Here is a 16478-nt window from a genome sequence, read left to right as displayed (position 1 = left end):
GTAAAGTGTTCATCAGTTGTACCCTTTAATATCCTTCAGCCTTAAGGCCCCTTTGAAGTGATCACTTTTGAGCGTTTTAGATTGGAATGACCCTTCATGTAGGCAATGAGTGTTCTCTTAAGTGCCTTTCAGAGGTGGATTTATCATGTTTTATAAATAATCCCATCCTTAAACAAAGTCATCATCGTGATTTGATTTTCAATAGTTTTTTTTTTCATAAGAAATAACTCTGCAGTGAGAAATGGTGCTTATATCAAATTCCATGCTAGCAAGGCCTGTCTGCAGGAACCGGACAAGATAACCATAAGAGAACATTTAGACTTTACCAAAAATGTATAAAAGAGTATTAAATAAACAATTAGGAAATACATAGCAAAATAAATAACTTATTTTTATTCTTCATAAACTATTTAGATATGTCGTCATATCTCATTCCACCACATCCTCCTCTGGATCTTTAGTGGGCGTGTTCGACTTCATGTGACGCAGCGCGCAAACTCCACGGGTTATGACGTCACAGCACCGCGAGAGCGAGTGAGCGACTCGAGACTTGTGCATGGCGTATTCTGCTTCTCCTGGAACTGCAGTTTAACAACAGTAAGACATCACATTTATAAAAATTCCTAAATAATCGTACATCTTTGTGATTAAAACCCTCTCGACCTCTCGTGTTTAACACGTTAGTATCTTCGCGATGACTCGCATGATAATTTTTAATGCGTTACATTTCTATTCAAGTTACGCCGGCCGGTTAAGCTCGTTCTCTTTAGATTGAGACTTTACATGTAAAACTTTTGAATATATGCATTTTGCATTTCAGGTTTAATTGAACGCAGCACATCAAATATGGGGATGCTTGCTGACGTGAGCTTGTTTGAATGCTAATTTTCTTGTTTCTAAACCCGGTTCCCGATCGATCATTCATACTTGGACTGTCTAAACTTAAACAGTATTTGTTTGATTATAAGCTAGTATGCTTTGAAACTATATGAGACATTACACAAGTCTTTCGTCCTCGGCAGGATCGATCTCTCATATGTTTGCGTAGTAAGTTACACGCACACGAGCTGCATGAACGAGCAAATCTTGTTTTCATGTTCACGTGGTGAAAACGAAACGCATTAACATTACACAGTTTATATTTTGACGTTTATAATTTCATTTATCTCAGCTGCTCTCTCACGGTTGTATTCGTCTACTCGCGTCTGTTTTTTTTTATCACATGCAGATAAGTTTATTGCCGGTTATAAAGCGTTTAAACACCAGTAGCTCATCATTAGCTGTATAATAAATGACTGATAAAAGCTATCAGACTCCAGTCTCGATTATTAATAAGATATGTACTGATAATTTCAGTAAATTCATATGATTTTGTCTTATGTGTAAAATGTTGAGGTGCAGTGAGTGAGTTGCAGGTCTCTTTTGATTGGTCGTTGGTAGGAGGAGTGCTTATTATTATTTTGTTTTGGTGAGGTTTGGTCTACCAGTGGCTGCAGTGATAAGACGAATGTTTGAGTTTTGATAAGTTATCCTCGGTTGTCCATAAGGATCTGTAGTTCTCGTGTGGGTTTGTTGACCTCTGCCCTGAGCAGACCCTATGAAGTTTTTAAAGCTGCAGTCTGTAACTTTGTCAGTTAAAAATAAAAAAAATGACATAATGAATTAAAGTCTTCATTATTATTGCATAACTCATTTTTTGCAGGATAAAGTTTACGTTTATATTATTACACACATGCATATATAATTTTAAGAAAAACATAGATGTATACATTATGTATTCATATTTATATATAATATAAATTGTATATAAATATAAAAATTAATATAAACATGTAAATATTTCTTAAATGTAGGGGAGAGTGGAGCACAATCTAATGCATTTTGGTTTTGGCTCAATCATCAAAAAATATTTTTTGTTTGATTAATCATAATAAAAATGTATTATATTTTGACACAAGCAACACACACATATACAGACTACCGGCACATCCGGGAACTTGACTGTAAATTTCGAAGTAACTTTCAAATACGAAGTAAAATCATTCATGTCTTCCCTGTTGATTTAGTGAGGTACCAGTAAATGTCCGGGTAAAACACCTTTGGCCAATGGGAAGCGTTGTTACATAAATATGACGCTGTGAGAATGAAAGGGACATGTTTGACCAAATTAAATGTGTTAATGTATCTTTCGCGCTCTATGGCAGGCAGGGTGGACAGATAATTACTCAACATGTTTAATCTGAGTGATTTCATAAGTTATTTACGCCAGCCGGGTGTGTACGAACGTTGCTTTTTGTACTTCCGCTATTTTGTATGGAAGTCAATGGGAGGTCTAGTTTGTTTTCCCTCAAAAGTGGGCGTGAACCTGTTCAGAGACATTCTATGACGTTGCGCCGGTTGTGCGTATCTCTGCTACAAATGAACATTTGAAGTTTGTTTCTAGTACTTACCATTCTTGGACGGTCACACCAAACGTGACAGAAGTGCAAACGTTACAACTTACCCCATAGGTGGGGTTAATTGTAACAGGCAGGGGCTTAGTTGTAACACTTGCTAAAAATTAAGTTTATAGGCAAATATTTCAATACTATTTTGTCTATATACTTGAAGTGGATATAGTTTATATATCTGTCTAAAATAGACAGGTATATACACTATTCATTCCTCATCTAACCATAGTTCAATTATAAATGGATACAAATGTCTAAATATGTGAGAAAATGACAAACTATGTGACCCAGTCTGTAAACCATACTAAAGTCTCAAAATCTATAGGTATTGCAGTTGTGATATGTCAGAGGAGAACTGACTGACAGAGTCTGGTTTCTCACAAGGTTTTTTCTCCATTTATACGTCATTAAAGTTTTGGTGTCTTGCTGCTGTGAGACTGCTGATATTATATTAGTTTAGGGAGTAGTAAAAACATAACAGTTTTATTATAATGATTCACATATAATCTTAAAGACGTCACTACTTTACTTAACAGTATGTAATTCTAAAGTACATGGCATTATTGCAAAATCTCTATGTATGTTAAACTCCTGTTCCTTATAATTTTGTCTTTCCATTTCTATGTAAGTTGTCAAGTCATGTCAGTTGTTTAATATTACACCTGTCATCTGTCATACTCCTTGACTGATTGTCCTATCGTCTCAGAAAAAAAGTAGTCTGTTTTAGGAGATTACTTTATGAGGAAAATAATTCCATATAGTGTATATTTAATCATTTTCCTATTTTCTGTTTTTTGTTTTTAAGTAAAGCTGCTTTGGAACAATATAATATTGTAAAATGTGCTGCATAAATCAATTTAAATTTAAAATAAATTTACTCTGGAACTATAAAAACTTTACAAGTATTTTTTTTTCATCATCGTCATGTTAACCTTTAGTTTCATACAGTAATAATGGCAGTAGATTGTGACTCCTTTAATAAAAACTAACAATTCATAAAGCTGCCAAATCCCTTAAAGCAGATTGTCCAGTCACTGTTTCTGTGTTTATAAAGCAAAATCATCATTTGACCGGTGATCTATTCTGATGATCTTTAGATAAAACACTTAACCCTGTGTCCTTGTACTTTGACAGATTTGTTTTTTTATTTCTTTTCTCAGAGTGCCATGCAGAACATCAGGCATTGCCAAAGTCTTCTTATCAGGAGTAAAAGGTAATTCTGCCATTTCATATAAACCTTTGTCCATTCAATCATTTCCAAGCAAGACAGAGAGAGGATTGTGCAAAGTTTTATGTAAGGAAGAATTGACGACAACCTGTTGAATTATTAAAGCAATATAGCTGGAGTAGGAGTGTGATATAGCTATATAGACAGTTTTGCAAGATTTTAACAACCCTGGTCCAGAAGCACTTAATGTTTCAGTTTTTTAACAGAACATAAATGTTGGGATAAAATACCACCAACAGATCATATAGAACTGAACCAAAAAGTTAAACAAACATCTTTAAGATATGAATAATAAAGAAATCAGTTACAAACTAAAACAGGAAGTGTTTCTGTACCAGTGTTGTTTACATCTTGCTAAATTGTCTATATCATCATAAGGTAGGCTATATCACACGACTCCGAGAGCGATATTGGTTTCAGACAACAGTTCGACGGCACAAGTTTGAAAAAAGAAAACGAAAAAGCCTCTTTTGCGAAGAACTGAAGGCTAGAATTTGTTTTCAGTGTCTGGCATTGCCAAATGGCCAAAAATGTTACAGCGGTTTACGTGGCGATACTGGTGGAATATATCACGGCTATCAGCATATCAGATTCAAGAACCATAAAGAACTGTTGTATAATTGAAAATAATGCACACCCAAGGTGGTAATGCACCTTGATGCAAATAAATCAAAGAATCAATTATTCCTCTTACCATGGTTAACAAAGTCATTGCTCTGGTGGTTATTTTAAGACATTTGACCGGCCAGGTGTGCATTTATATAATTATAATAAATATGTGTTCTGCGTGTCGAGAGATCCTGTGTGCATCACGTGTTTTGTCAAAATAACCGCTTATGATAAAAGAGACACTCACATTCACAAAATACACGCAAGACACTCCCTTAAAGGAACAGTATGTAAGAAATGTATATCAGTTAATCATAAAAAGGCCCTGATATGTCACTAGATCAAGTTCAAATACTTATATCACTGACAACAGTGGTCTGGCCAGGATATTGTCATTTAAAAAGTGGAGTTGCAGCCGTCAACTGATGTTTATGTTGTCATTTTGTGTATTGGCCACCAGTTGTGTGATTGCAGTACCAGTTTTAGCCACAATCCTACATACTGTTCCTTTAACAGTAAACTTTGATAACGCATGAGATTATATGAGTGTCTGGCAAACATAAGCGTCTCTTTTATCATAAACCCTTTAGACGCATCTGCAGCAGGCACTTATTTTGGCATGACACGTGATGCACACACAATCTCTCAAAGTGCAGAACACATCTCTTGAAAAGAGGAACCACACACATGACTTCACATCTAGCGCCCTCGAAAAAGAAGTCACTGCCCGCCACTGTACTCTATGGATGTAATTTGTAGGATTAATAGTTGAGTTCATCTGGTTCATCAACAAAGCAGCTTGCTTTAATGATTTGCTTGACATGATGTAAATGATTACAAACCTTTTACAATCCAATAGGACTAGTAAAAAAATTCATTGCTATGAAACTAGGGCTCAAACTTCTTTTAAAACATTCGATCACACAAATTGAAACGTTGATATTAATTTACTCATCCTCTGGCCATGCAGGTTTATGTCTTTAAAAGTCTAAAATACAGATACAGAAAAACACAAAAGTAATCCCCGTGGCTCCTGAAGACACATTGATGTCATATAAAGCATCCATGAGTTCTTTAAATGGAAACTCTGGAGGATGATGGGCAGCTGTATCTAATCATTTATACGTTTGGATCACAGTTGGCATGAAGGCTGAAATTAAAAACAACATTTCTTTTTATTTGAGATGACCTTCAGGTGACAAAAACCTTTTCAAGGGTGCAGAAACATGGTTTAGGGCATACCGGCACCTGTGGACCTGCATTTTATCATATACCAAAACCTTGCTTACATTAAGTTACAAATCTTTACTAAGGAAACATCTTGGATGGCCTGAGGGTAAGAAGATTTGCATTTTTAGTTTAACTAACTCTTTAACTCTCTTTAGTTTGAAGTTTTCGAACAGTGTTGTCCCATCAGTATCTGTTTGGGATGGGCGTCTCTCTCACCGTTGGCAGAGTTCTGGAAGTCATCAGCGGCAGGAATCTCACAATGAAAGAATCTCAAAGTACAGATTTGCTCTGGCAGGACTGTTGGCAGGTGCTGGAGCGGTTCTCGCATATAATCTTCATGATGGCAAGGTGAGACACCTCAAACTGACAAAGGTAGATAAGCACAGCTCAGCAAGTTATCTGAAGATTATCTGAAGAATAAAACATCAACATTTAAAATTATTATATTAGCAAATGTAAGATTACGTTCAGCCAGGGACTCAATATGGGATCAATATATGGCACATGAGCCAATGATCGACAGGCAACCAAATGACAAAATATGAAGAAGTGCATAGAGCAAAACAATAAGGCCCTTTTACTTGGATTTAATCGGTTATGGATATGAACAAAATTTTTATTTTTAAATGTATTTATTAATGTTTTATGCCAAACGTTTGTAAAGTTAGCCTGAGGTGACTCACAATAGCCACATCTCTTGTTTTTTAAGGCCATATGAGCAAATGTAGAGTTAAAGTTTGTAAATCTAAATCAGTCAATGCACATGGATAATGTGAGACTCTTTGTATTTCTCCCTTCTTCACTATTAGTCATTGCGACACCATTTGGGATATGAATAATCTGCTCACATCTGTTTGGTGTCTTGGCATAAAATTGACCACATTTGGTAAGAATAACATGAATCCCTAAGGGGAGTGATATTTAAAAGATCCAAGCTTGCAGTCGTCCAAATAAAGAATCTGTATTTAATATAAAATGGCCTACTTTCTATTGGACAGAGTTAATGTATGTACATGTGACTGTAGACACAACTGACCTTAACATTTTTCAAGGACCACAATGGAAATAACTAAGGGCCTGTTTACACGAGAACGCTCGAGGTTAAAAACGTAAAAATATTTTATCGGATGTGCCTTTCGTTTACACGGCGACGGCGTTTTGGGGGCTTAAAAACGCAAAAAAAGTGAAACCACCCTTCAGAGTGGAAATCTTAAAAACGATCTACCGTCGCGTTCTCGTCTAAAGAGTAAAAACGCAAAAGTCTGCTCACGGTGGCTCTCGTCGCGCACACGTTTACGTCACAGGCATGCGCCAGTTCAGGAAAATAACAACAAACATGTCAGATTATTTCCATACGTCGGACCTTCAAGTTGCCATAGCAGCTCTGATAAATATACAAGTCTTTCCAGCAGTTGTACGAATTATTCACAGCAAGTATTACTGATCAGAGAAGGCACATTAATTACCTCAGTGAAACTGTTGATGCGCCAATTCGTCGGAGGCAAACCAGACGGCTTTGAATGAGACCTGGGAGAACCAGGAAGAAGGTTGTACGCAGGCTCACGGACTTGGTGTTGTTGTGTGTCAGTGCTTCACATTGCCACCTAGCCGCCTGGAGTGCATACTACATCGAATATCACACACTTTTGCGTCACTATATGCACGCAGATTTCCCCCTCAAAATGCTCGTATAAACGCGGAATAAAAAGTGATAACGCAACACCACTTTTGCGGTTTCTTTTCAGATCGTTTCCATGTAAACGTAGCCTAAGTAATTTTTGTTTTACTTTATTGTGTTATCCTTCACAAATGTTTGTATTTCACTTTGTCTATTAAATAAAATCACTTTAGTCCACAAACTACATCATCTTTAGTCAGCAACCATTTTGGCCAGGCCTAACATCTTACAAATGTAATTGAAAATTTAAATGAAACTTCAAGTATACTAAGAGCTTTAAAAACACCAGTATTAATGTTTAATAGTATTAATGTTTATGTTCAAAATGACCTAGTAAAATAATATCAAATTTAAATCTGACGATGGAATATGATAATATTTCTTGAATTGTTTATGAAAAAAGTAAACTTATTTCAAGAAAGATTTTTTTATTCCATTGGCAGATTTTTTGCTTGTTTTAAGCACAAATTGGCTTGAATTTGATATTTTTTGTCTAAAAACTAGACTTATTTTACTAGGTCATTTTGCTCATCAAGAAAATACATCTTAATTTAAGAATTTTAAAGGGATAGTTCGGCCAAAAACGATATTAAACCCATGATGACTCACCCCCAAGCTGTCCAAGTTGCATATGTCCATCGTTTTTCAGACAAACACATTTTCGGATATTTTAGAAAATATTTTAGATCTTTCAGTTGAATAAATGTAACGTTACGGGGTCCAGCCATAGTCCACGACCTTCAAGTCCAAAAAACGTGCGTCCATCCTTCACAAATTAAATCCAAACGGCTCCAGGATGATAAACAAAGGTCTTCTGAGGGTAATCCGTGCGGTGTTGTTGTAGAAATATCCATATTTAAAATTGTATTTACATAATTAACTACCTTCCGGTAGCGCCGCCATCTTAGACTCAGGAGAGAGTATTAGCGTAGTGTACGTTCTTTTCTTAGTGACGTATGACAAATTCAGAGGGCGGGGGCACAGAGCAGCAGCAGAGAAACCTCCATACGCTGCGTAAGCTCTCATCCTGAATGCGGACGCGACTAAGATGGCGGCGCTACCGGAAGGTATTTATTTACGTTAATAAAACTTTAAATATGGATATTTCTACAACAACACCGCGCGGATTACCCTCAGAAGACCTTTGTTTATCATCCTGGAGCCGTTTGGATTTAATTTGTGAAGGATGGACGCACGTTTTTTGGACTTTAAGGTCGTGGACTATGGGTGGACTCCGTAACATTACATTTAATCAACAGAAAGATCTAAAATATTTTCTAAAATATCCGAAAATGTGTTTGTCTGAAAAACGATGGACATATGCAACTCGGACAGCTTGGGGGTGAGTAAATCATGGGTTTAATATCGTTTTTGGCCGAACTATCCCTTTAAGAGATTTTTACTAAAAACATGACAAAAATTCTACGTAAGAATTCATCTTTCGGATATTTTGACCAACTTTGAAGCCTTGCATTTAAATATGGCTGTAACTAATGATTAACTAATGATAATTAATTTTTGACATTTAAACAATCTTACAAATATTGGAGTGAATAAAGAACTATTATGACAATTCATACAATAATTATCTTAAGATCAATTAGATAAACAAACAGCAATAAAGACTAAATATAAAATATCAAGTGAAATACATTTTTAATTTATGATGTAGGGCTTTTAATGAAACACTTTCACAAATATTTTTTAAATAAAAAATCTCACATTATTTTGCCAGGAAAATCATCCAGTGGTTTAAATCGATGGAGAAGGGGTTTCATGTATAGCATGTGCCAGCGCTGCCGCCACCCTACTGTCGACTAATAAAGAGCACTCGGCAGAGTCGGCACTCTGGATGCGCAACAAACTAAACAGGGTGCATTCTTTAAATTCGATACGATGTGTCAACCGCAGATGCTTTGCCATATTGTTGGTGACACCCATCTTGCAACATTATAGTTTGTCACAATAATTACACAATTTACACTTAGTAATGCATGCTTTTATATCATCCAGACTCGATTACTGCAATAATTTATATCTGGGGCTGGCCAAAAATCAGCTGTCACTTCTGCAATTTAGTGCAAAATGCAGTGGCCAGACTTTTACTGGAACAAGGAAATATTCAAGCATTTATCTGGTTCTGGCCTCTCTGCATTGGCTGCCCGTGGACTTTAGAGTAAGGTCTTACTAATGGTTTTTAAAGGATTACATGGTCTTGCCCCAGAGTACATCTCTGCCCTGTTAAACTGTCATGACCTTGCTAGATTGTTGCGGTCATCCCTGGTTTTAGAAAATACTAAAGGGGATCGTGCCTTTCTGTGGCTGCTCCAAACCTCTGGAACAGCCTTCCTCCCAATATTATAGCCTGCAACTGTTTTAAATCCCTACAAAAAAACTCCTCTCTATTCTGCTGCCTATAATTGCACATAGCGGTGATGTCTTTCTCTTAAATAGCCTTTGAGAGACATGTTTTAGTGTATTGTCTATGTTTGATGTGTTTTTGTTTTCTTTTCTCCCTTGGGTAAGTTGAGAGTGGGAAGCACTTGGTCAAGTGTTGTTTTAAATGTTGTGCTATGTAAATAAATGTTGTTGTTAGCTAATTAAAAAAAATTCAGCTATGGTCCATCGTGCAAAGTTTTCAAGGATATAAGGTCTCGCGCACTATTCACAAATTGCTATAGGTCAGGTGACTTCGGTCTCGACAGATGACATGAAAATCTGTCCCTCCAGAAAAACGAGATTATGTGATCGCATGATTCAATGCATAATCAGCCAAAGTTTGCATATTTTTACAAATATGCTACACTTTTTGCGCATATATTCCAGATTTCCGCATGCAAAATATGCAGGTTTGCATGATTTTATAATCCCCCGCATTTTCATATAAAAAATCACATATATCTTAGCAGAAAGTTGAAAAATGTTGCATTTACTTCACACAAGCTCAGCCATGTCCCCTGTTACTATGGGAACATTATGAAGTGATGTAATTACACTACATGAACATCATTGAAAGCTGCAAACCCAAACCGCAGGTTCCCGCGGTTTTTGCAGGTTCCCGCGTTTTTTGCAAGTTCCCGCGGTTTTTGCAGGTTCCCCCGCGGGTTTTGCAGGTTCCCCCCGCGGTTTTTGCAGGTTCCCCCGCGGTTTTTGCAGGTTCCCCCGCGGTTTTTGCAGGTTCCCCCCCGCGGGTTTTGCAGGTTCCCCCCGCGGTTTTTGCAGGTTCCCTCCGCGGTTTTTGCAGGTTCCCGCAGTTTTTGCAGGTTCCCCCCTGCGGGTTTTGCAGGTTCCCCCCGCGGGTTTTGCAGGTTCCCGCAGTTTTTGCAGGTTCCCCCGCGTTTTTTGCTCGAACACCCCCCCCCCCCCCGCGCGGTTTTGCAAGTTCCCGCGGTTTTTGCAAGTTCCCGCAGTTTTTGCAAGTTCCCGCAGTTTTTGCAAATTCCCGCAGTTTTTGCAATTTCCCGCAATTTCATTGTATAAATGTCCCTCGTATTCCATCACATTTTTTAAGAAAACCGCAATATCAAGGATTTTTTGCCTGCAACAATCCCCAAAGTTGTAGTGTCACAAAATACTGCAAGACTGATATAACATTACCATCACATAAGCATTACCTGTAAATACTGTATGTGTGAAGTATGAAATGTTCAAAAGATGAATGGGCAGTTTATGGAATACTATTTAATTTTGTTGATACTTTTAACATTTTTCATTTATTTAATGCTTAAAAAGATCAAATTCAATAACTGTGTTAAAAGCATGTGATCTTGTCTTGTATGTCCCCCCATTCATAAGATTAGCTTGTTGAACAATGAAAAACCTGAAATTACATAGTTCTCACAGAGTAATGTTTTGTATCGTTCTTTTCAGCCGGAGCGTGCGGATACCTCAGGACAGCTACCAGTACCTGACACCTCATCTTTTCCAGTTTACAGCCTAGAAGAAGTATCAAAGCATCGTTCCCTTGACCACGGCGTGTGGGTCACCTATAAAGGTGAAATCTTTGATATCACAGATTTTGTAGCCCTGCATCCTGGTGGTGATAAAATACTTCTGGCTGCGGGCGGAGCTCTCGAACCCTACTGGGCTTTATATGCGGTTCATCAGCAAGACCAGATTGTGAAAATCCTCTCTGAATATAAAATCGGTGTGCTTAATACAGAGAGTTGCAGAGAGCAAGAGAAGGCCAACTCTTCAGACCCTTACTGTGCCGAGCCCACGCGTCACCCCGCGCTTCAGATCAACAGTCTGAAACCTTTCAACGCTGAGCCCCCTGCTTCTATACTGACAGACAATTACATCACCCCCTCCGCCATATTTTTTAAGCGTAATCATCTTCCGGTGCCCAAGGTGGATCCTGAAACGTACAAGTTGGAGATCGAGGGTCTTCCTGGTGGAGTCGTTGCACTGACGCTGAATGAGCTCAAGTCTCGTTTTCCCAAACACACGATTACAGCGACGCTTCAGTGTGCCGGTAATCGTCGCTCTGACATGAACAAAGTCAAGCATGTCAAAGGACTCAATTGGGGCGTGGCAGCAATAGGTAATGCTACATGGTCCGGCGCGCGTCTGAGGGATGTGCTCCTGTATTATGGCTTCGGACCAGAGGTTGAGGCAAAGGCTCGACACGTTCAGTTCGAAGGGCTAGACCGAGATGTGACGGGTGTGGCGTACGGCGCGTCTATTCCGCTCAACAAGGCGCTGAGTGAAGAAGGTGATGTTATTATTGCGTATGAAATGAACGGAGAGGACCTCCCCGCCGATCACGGCTACCCTGCTCGAGTGATTGCACCTGGAATTGTCGGAGCACGTAATGTCAAATGGTTGGGAAAGATTGTTGTAAGTGATGAAGAAAGCGAGAGTCACTGGCAGCAAAATGACTACAAAGGCTTTTCTCCAAGTACTGACTGGGACACCGTAGACTTTAAATCAGCTCCAGCCATCCAGGAACTCCCCGTACAGTCAGCTATCACTCATCCGGCTGAGGGAGTGTCTGTAGACCCCAGTGCCGGTGAGGTGACTGTTAAAGGATACGCATGGAGTGGTGGAGGACGGGAGGTTGTCAGAGTAGATGTCTCAGTAGATGGTGGGAACACATGGCATGTAGCTAAACTCAGGAGCGGTGATGAGGAGCAGAAGGACACTGCGCTCCCACCTCCTCCACCAGGAAGAGCCTGGGCTTGGAAATTATGGGAGCTCGACATCCCGCTGCCTGATAAGGCAACGGAGCTGGAGATTGTTTGCAAAGCAGTGGACTGTAGTTACAATGTACAGCCGGACAGTGTTGCCCCAATCTGGAACTTAAGAGGTGTGCTTAGTAACGCATGGCATCGGGTAAAAGTCAAAGTGAGTGACAAAGATTAAATGAAGTATTAAAAAATAGGAAACCTCTTATATCAATCTTATATCGGACTTCGATCGGTTCTTTATTGCTGATTGATCTTCAGCTTTGTTCTTTCGTGCAAAGTTTTTTTATATACGATTGCACCTTTGAGTAGGAATAATAAATGCTTTCTTAATGCATATTGACATATTACTAAAGCCATTTCAGAGTTATACCTTGGCAATAAATTATGCTTTTTTGGACCTCAGTATAGACGATTTCATGGGACGCACGCACATTGTCGTAGCTACGCTTCCTGAGGGAACTTAACTTCCGGTCTCTGTTTGTTAGTGGCTAAACTGAACTCTGAAACAAATACCTCGTAGATTATGCATACAATGTTGTTTATTTAGCTTGTTATCAGAAATAAATTACTCTAAGGGACTTAGATTTTTTGCGAAGTTTACTGGAAGTTATGTTTGTTCCACAAAAGTCGTTTGTTTATGTTGTTACTGCTGAAACCGTCTATACATAAAGTAAGACACATATCACCCTAAACCACCAGAGGGTGCCATTGCTCACCAACTTATTTGAAGTAGCGTGGCACTCAGGCACGTGCACACATAGACATCAAAGGGGGCTTGAGCACCTGCCCTTTTTATTCCTGGAGAGAAAGTGCCCTTTTTTCTCGGGGGCTTTTTAAAAATAATAATAATAATATGATCTTTATTCATATAACAACTGATGTCTGTCTGTTTCTTGTGTTTTTTACTTGTTGCTTATTTAATTTAACATGAATTTATTCAGAAATCATTTAAATGAGATTTAAACTCTTATATAAAGAAAAATAGCGCTATTTGTGGCACACAAACGGTTAACAGGAGTCCCGCCTCCAAAATTCACATCGCTAATATGATTGGCTTTACCTTTCCTTAGTCCCGCCTCTCTAACTTACTTCGCTTTATGATTGGTCTGTCTACACTCGTGCTGCATCATTCGCGCTTCAAGCGCCAAAGCTCAGCCTGAACGAGACGCGATCATGTGCATGATTATGCAGGCAGCTACCGGTAAGTGTGTGAGGAAGAAAGCATTCTTATATTAACAGTTTTATGCACAAAATATGGGACACGTTGTTACACATAACGATTCAGGGACATTGTTTTCCACGGCAATCCCAAATTAACCTGAAGAGTTGCAAACTTGTATCCGTATAGTGTATGTAGTTTAAACAGACTGCTCATAAAATAATAAAGCACAAACAATAAAATAATTGCTAACTACAGTAGTAAGCTTTTTTGTTTGCGTTTTTTGTAATGGCTGTTAAATAATTATAATGTGTTATACTGGAGTGCTGGAGTAGATTGGGAAGAAATCTGATGGTTCAGTATTTTACTTGCCCAGTCTGAATTTTCACTGACATCACAAAAAAGTAAAATATAAAATACAAATAAAATAGGCCTAACCTATATTTGTTGTTTCTGACATGTGTAACCCTAATAAATATGAAACCTAAGATTAAAGGTGCCATAGGATGTGTTGTCATAATATGTTAAATTGTTCTTTGACAATTACATAGAAGGTATGTGGCTTTATTAAGTGCAAAAATTATCCAGAAACGTTTTTACATGTCTATTTACAACCCTAGAATTTTTGCCCTATTTGAAAGGGTCATGAATAATAATGTTGAGCTCTGCTCTGAGGCTCATGCCAGAAGCTCAAATTAGTAAACAGACCTTATATTTTGAGCCCTTATCAGACAAAAATACATTTTGAGTAACAACTAACAACTAATCAGCTAAACGCTAGCATATGATATAGCATTTATTGGCATGTAGCGCTAACTCAGCAGTCACAACTTTGTTTTTAGCATTTTAACAAATTTGTAATTAATGTGTAATTTAATGTTTTCAAAACATGCACATTGTGTAATGGCTTCCTTTGCTGCTCTATAAACCTAGACTACTAAGGAGACCATGGTGTCTGTGTGAACTGATTATTTTGTAGACATCTTTTGAAAATTAAACAATTGGGTGAGTTTGAGAAAGATAAAATTAATTAACTTTTTTAATATTTTTTTTTAAAAAGGAAGTCAGAATTGCGTTAATATATATTCTTTTTGTTTAAAAAAAATAAAAATATATACATAATTATGAGAAGTGCCCTTTATTTCACTTGAGCCCCTGCCCCTCAAAATGTCTGTGCACGTCCCTGGTGGCACTATATAGAGTAAACATCAGTGGCGGCTCGTGACTGCTCATCCGAGGGGCACAAATTCAAAATAAGTGTTCGGAGTGTCGTATGTTGCTTGCGTTTTGAAAATATGTGTTTGTTGCGTCATGTGAACAATGTGCATCACGTGTTTTGTCAAAATAAGTGCCTGCTGCACACGCGTCAAAACTGTATACGATGAAAGAGACGTTTACGTTCACAAAATACACGCAAGACACTCCCTTAACAGTAAGCTTTGATTACGCGTGAGATTATGCGAGTATCTGGCAAACACGAGCGTCTCTTTTATCATAAACCCTTTAGACGCATCTTCAACAGGCCTATATTTTGACAATACACGTGATGCACACACAATCTCTCGAAGCGCAGAACACATTTTGAAAAAAGGAACCACAAACATGATGGGCTACATACATGTTGTGACAAACTTCGCATCGAGCGCCCTCGAAAAAGAAGTCACCGGCCAATACTGCTAAATATGATGGTAAATAAAGTTTTTCATTACTGTTTGGGACTTGGACATCATGCAGTGTGGCAGCTAATACGTGTACTGGTCTTCATGTGGCATATATAATGGGATCAGTACCATGAGAGTGAAACAGATGTGTTTGAATGTATAGGAAATGCAAAACTGTTAGTCATGCAAGCTGAATTGTGTCAGTGTTTAAAAAGCACATTTTGTCATTATTACCACTAGAGGTCGCAAAACAATAACAAAGGCTTAGCTTGATGGGAGTCTTTACCTTCACCTCCGCCAATGATAATCCTTCCAACAGGACTCACAAATCATGTTCATGGATGATGTCATGAAATGAAGTGTTTTTTTTAGTATTTTTTTATGTTATTATGTAATCCGAATAGAGTAGCATGCTAGACAATAACAACTACTTTCACAGTTTTTAATGCATGCCATGTGTTCCTGACAGAGAGTAATTTGACAGTAATGCTGTTAAATGGTTCTTGCGATACCTTGAAATGTGAAAATCTTACATATTGTGCCAAGATATTTTCAAGTAATTTTTATTTTATTTTATAAAATTATCAGTGCACCTTGTATACTGAATACCATTTTAATAAATACTAATGTTTATAAAATCAACCTCTATCATGTTTGTTGACATTAAAGGAACAGATATAAAATTTAAGTTTATTTGTACTGTGCCTTCACCACACAACACTTTACAGAAAAATGTTTCAATTGTATAATCATTCATTCTGTTATCAGACAGAGATGAAGTCAAAGTAATGTATATAAATGCCAATGATATAGCTGTAGTATAATAAAGATATTATGACTGATTAAAAAATTGTCTAATGTAACAATATACAGAAAATTGATATAAGACATTGGGAAAGGATATATATATATATACACAGTCTTGTTCAAAATAATAGCAGTACAATGTGACTAACCAGAATAATCAAGGTTTTTAGTATATTTTTTATTGCTACGTGGCAAACAAGTTACCAGTAGGTTCAGTAGATTCTCAGAAAACAAACAAGACCCAGCATTCATGATATGCACGCTCTTAAGGCTGTGCAATTGGGCAATTAGTTGAATTAGTTGAAAGGGGTGTGTTCAAAAAAATAGCAGTGTCTACCTTTGACGGTACAAACTCAAAACTATTTTGTACACACATTTTTTTTTCTGGGATTTAGCAATCCTGTGAATCACTAAACTAATATTTAGTTGTATGACCACAGTTTTTTAAAACTGCTTGACATCTGTGT

At 37.7% G+C, this 16478-nt stretch overlaps 1 protein-coding gene across 1 annotated transcript; it reads left to right on the top strand.

The window, feature by feature from the left end:
* The first annotated feature begins 518 nt into the window (after positions 1 to 518).
* On the top strand, positions 519 to 15846 carry suox (sulfite oxidase). Its single transcript, XM_065241931.2, has 4 exons — positions 519 to 597; positions 3611 to 3663; positions 5673 to 5865; positions 11066 to 15846. The coding sequence occupies exons 2-4, from the start codon at positions 3617 to 3619 to the stop codon at positions 12557 to 12559; spliced, it is 1734 nt and encodes a 577-aa protein (XP_065098003.1). The 5' UTR covers positions 519 to 597; positions 3611 to 3616; the 3' UTR covers positions 12560 to 15846.
* The last annotated feature ends 632 nt before the right edge of the window (positions 15847 to 16478 follow it).

The sequence above is a fragment of the Paramisgurnus dabryanus genome, chromosome 14, assembly GCF_030506205.2.
Source record: "Paramisgurnus dabryanus chromosome 14, PD_genome_1.1, whole genome shotgun sequence".
Taxonomy (NCBI): Eukaryota; Metazoa; Chordata; class Actinopteri; order Cypriniformes; family Cobitidae; genus Paramisgurnus; species Paramisgurnus dabryanus.
The sequence above is the reverse complement of the archived record's forward strand: the minus strand, read 5'-3'. Positions and strand labels throughout refer to the sequence as shown.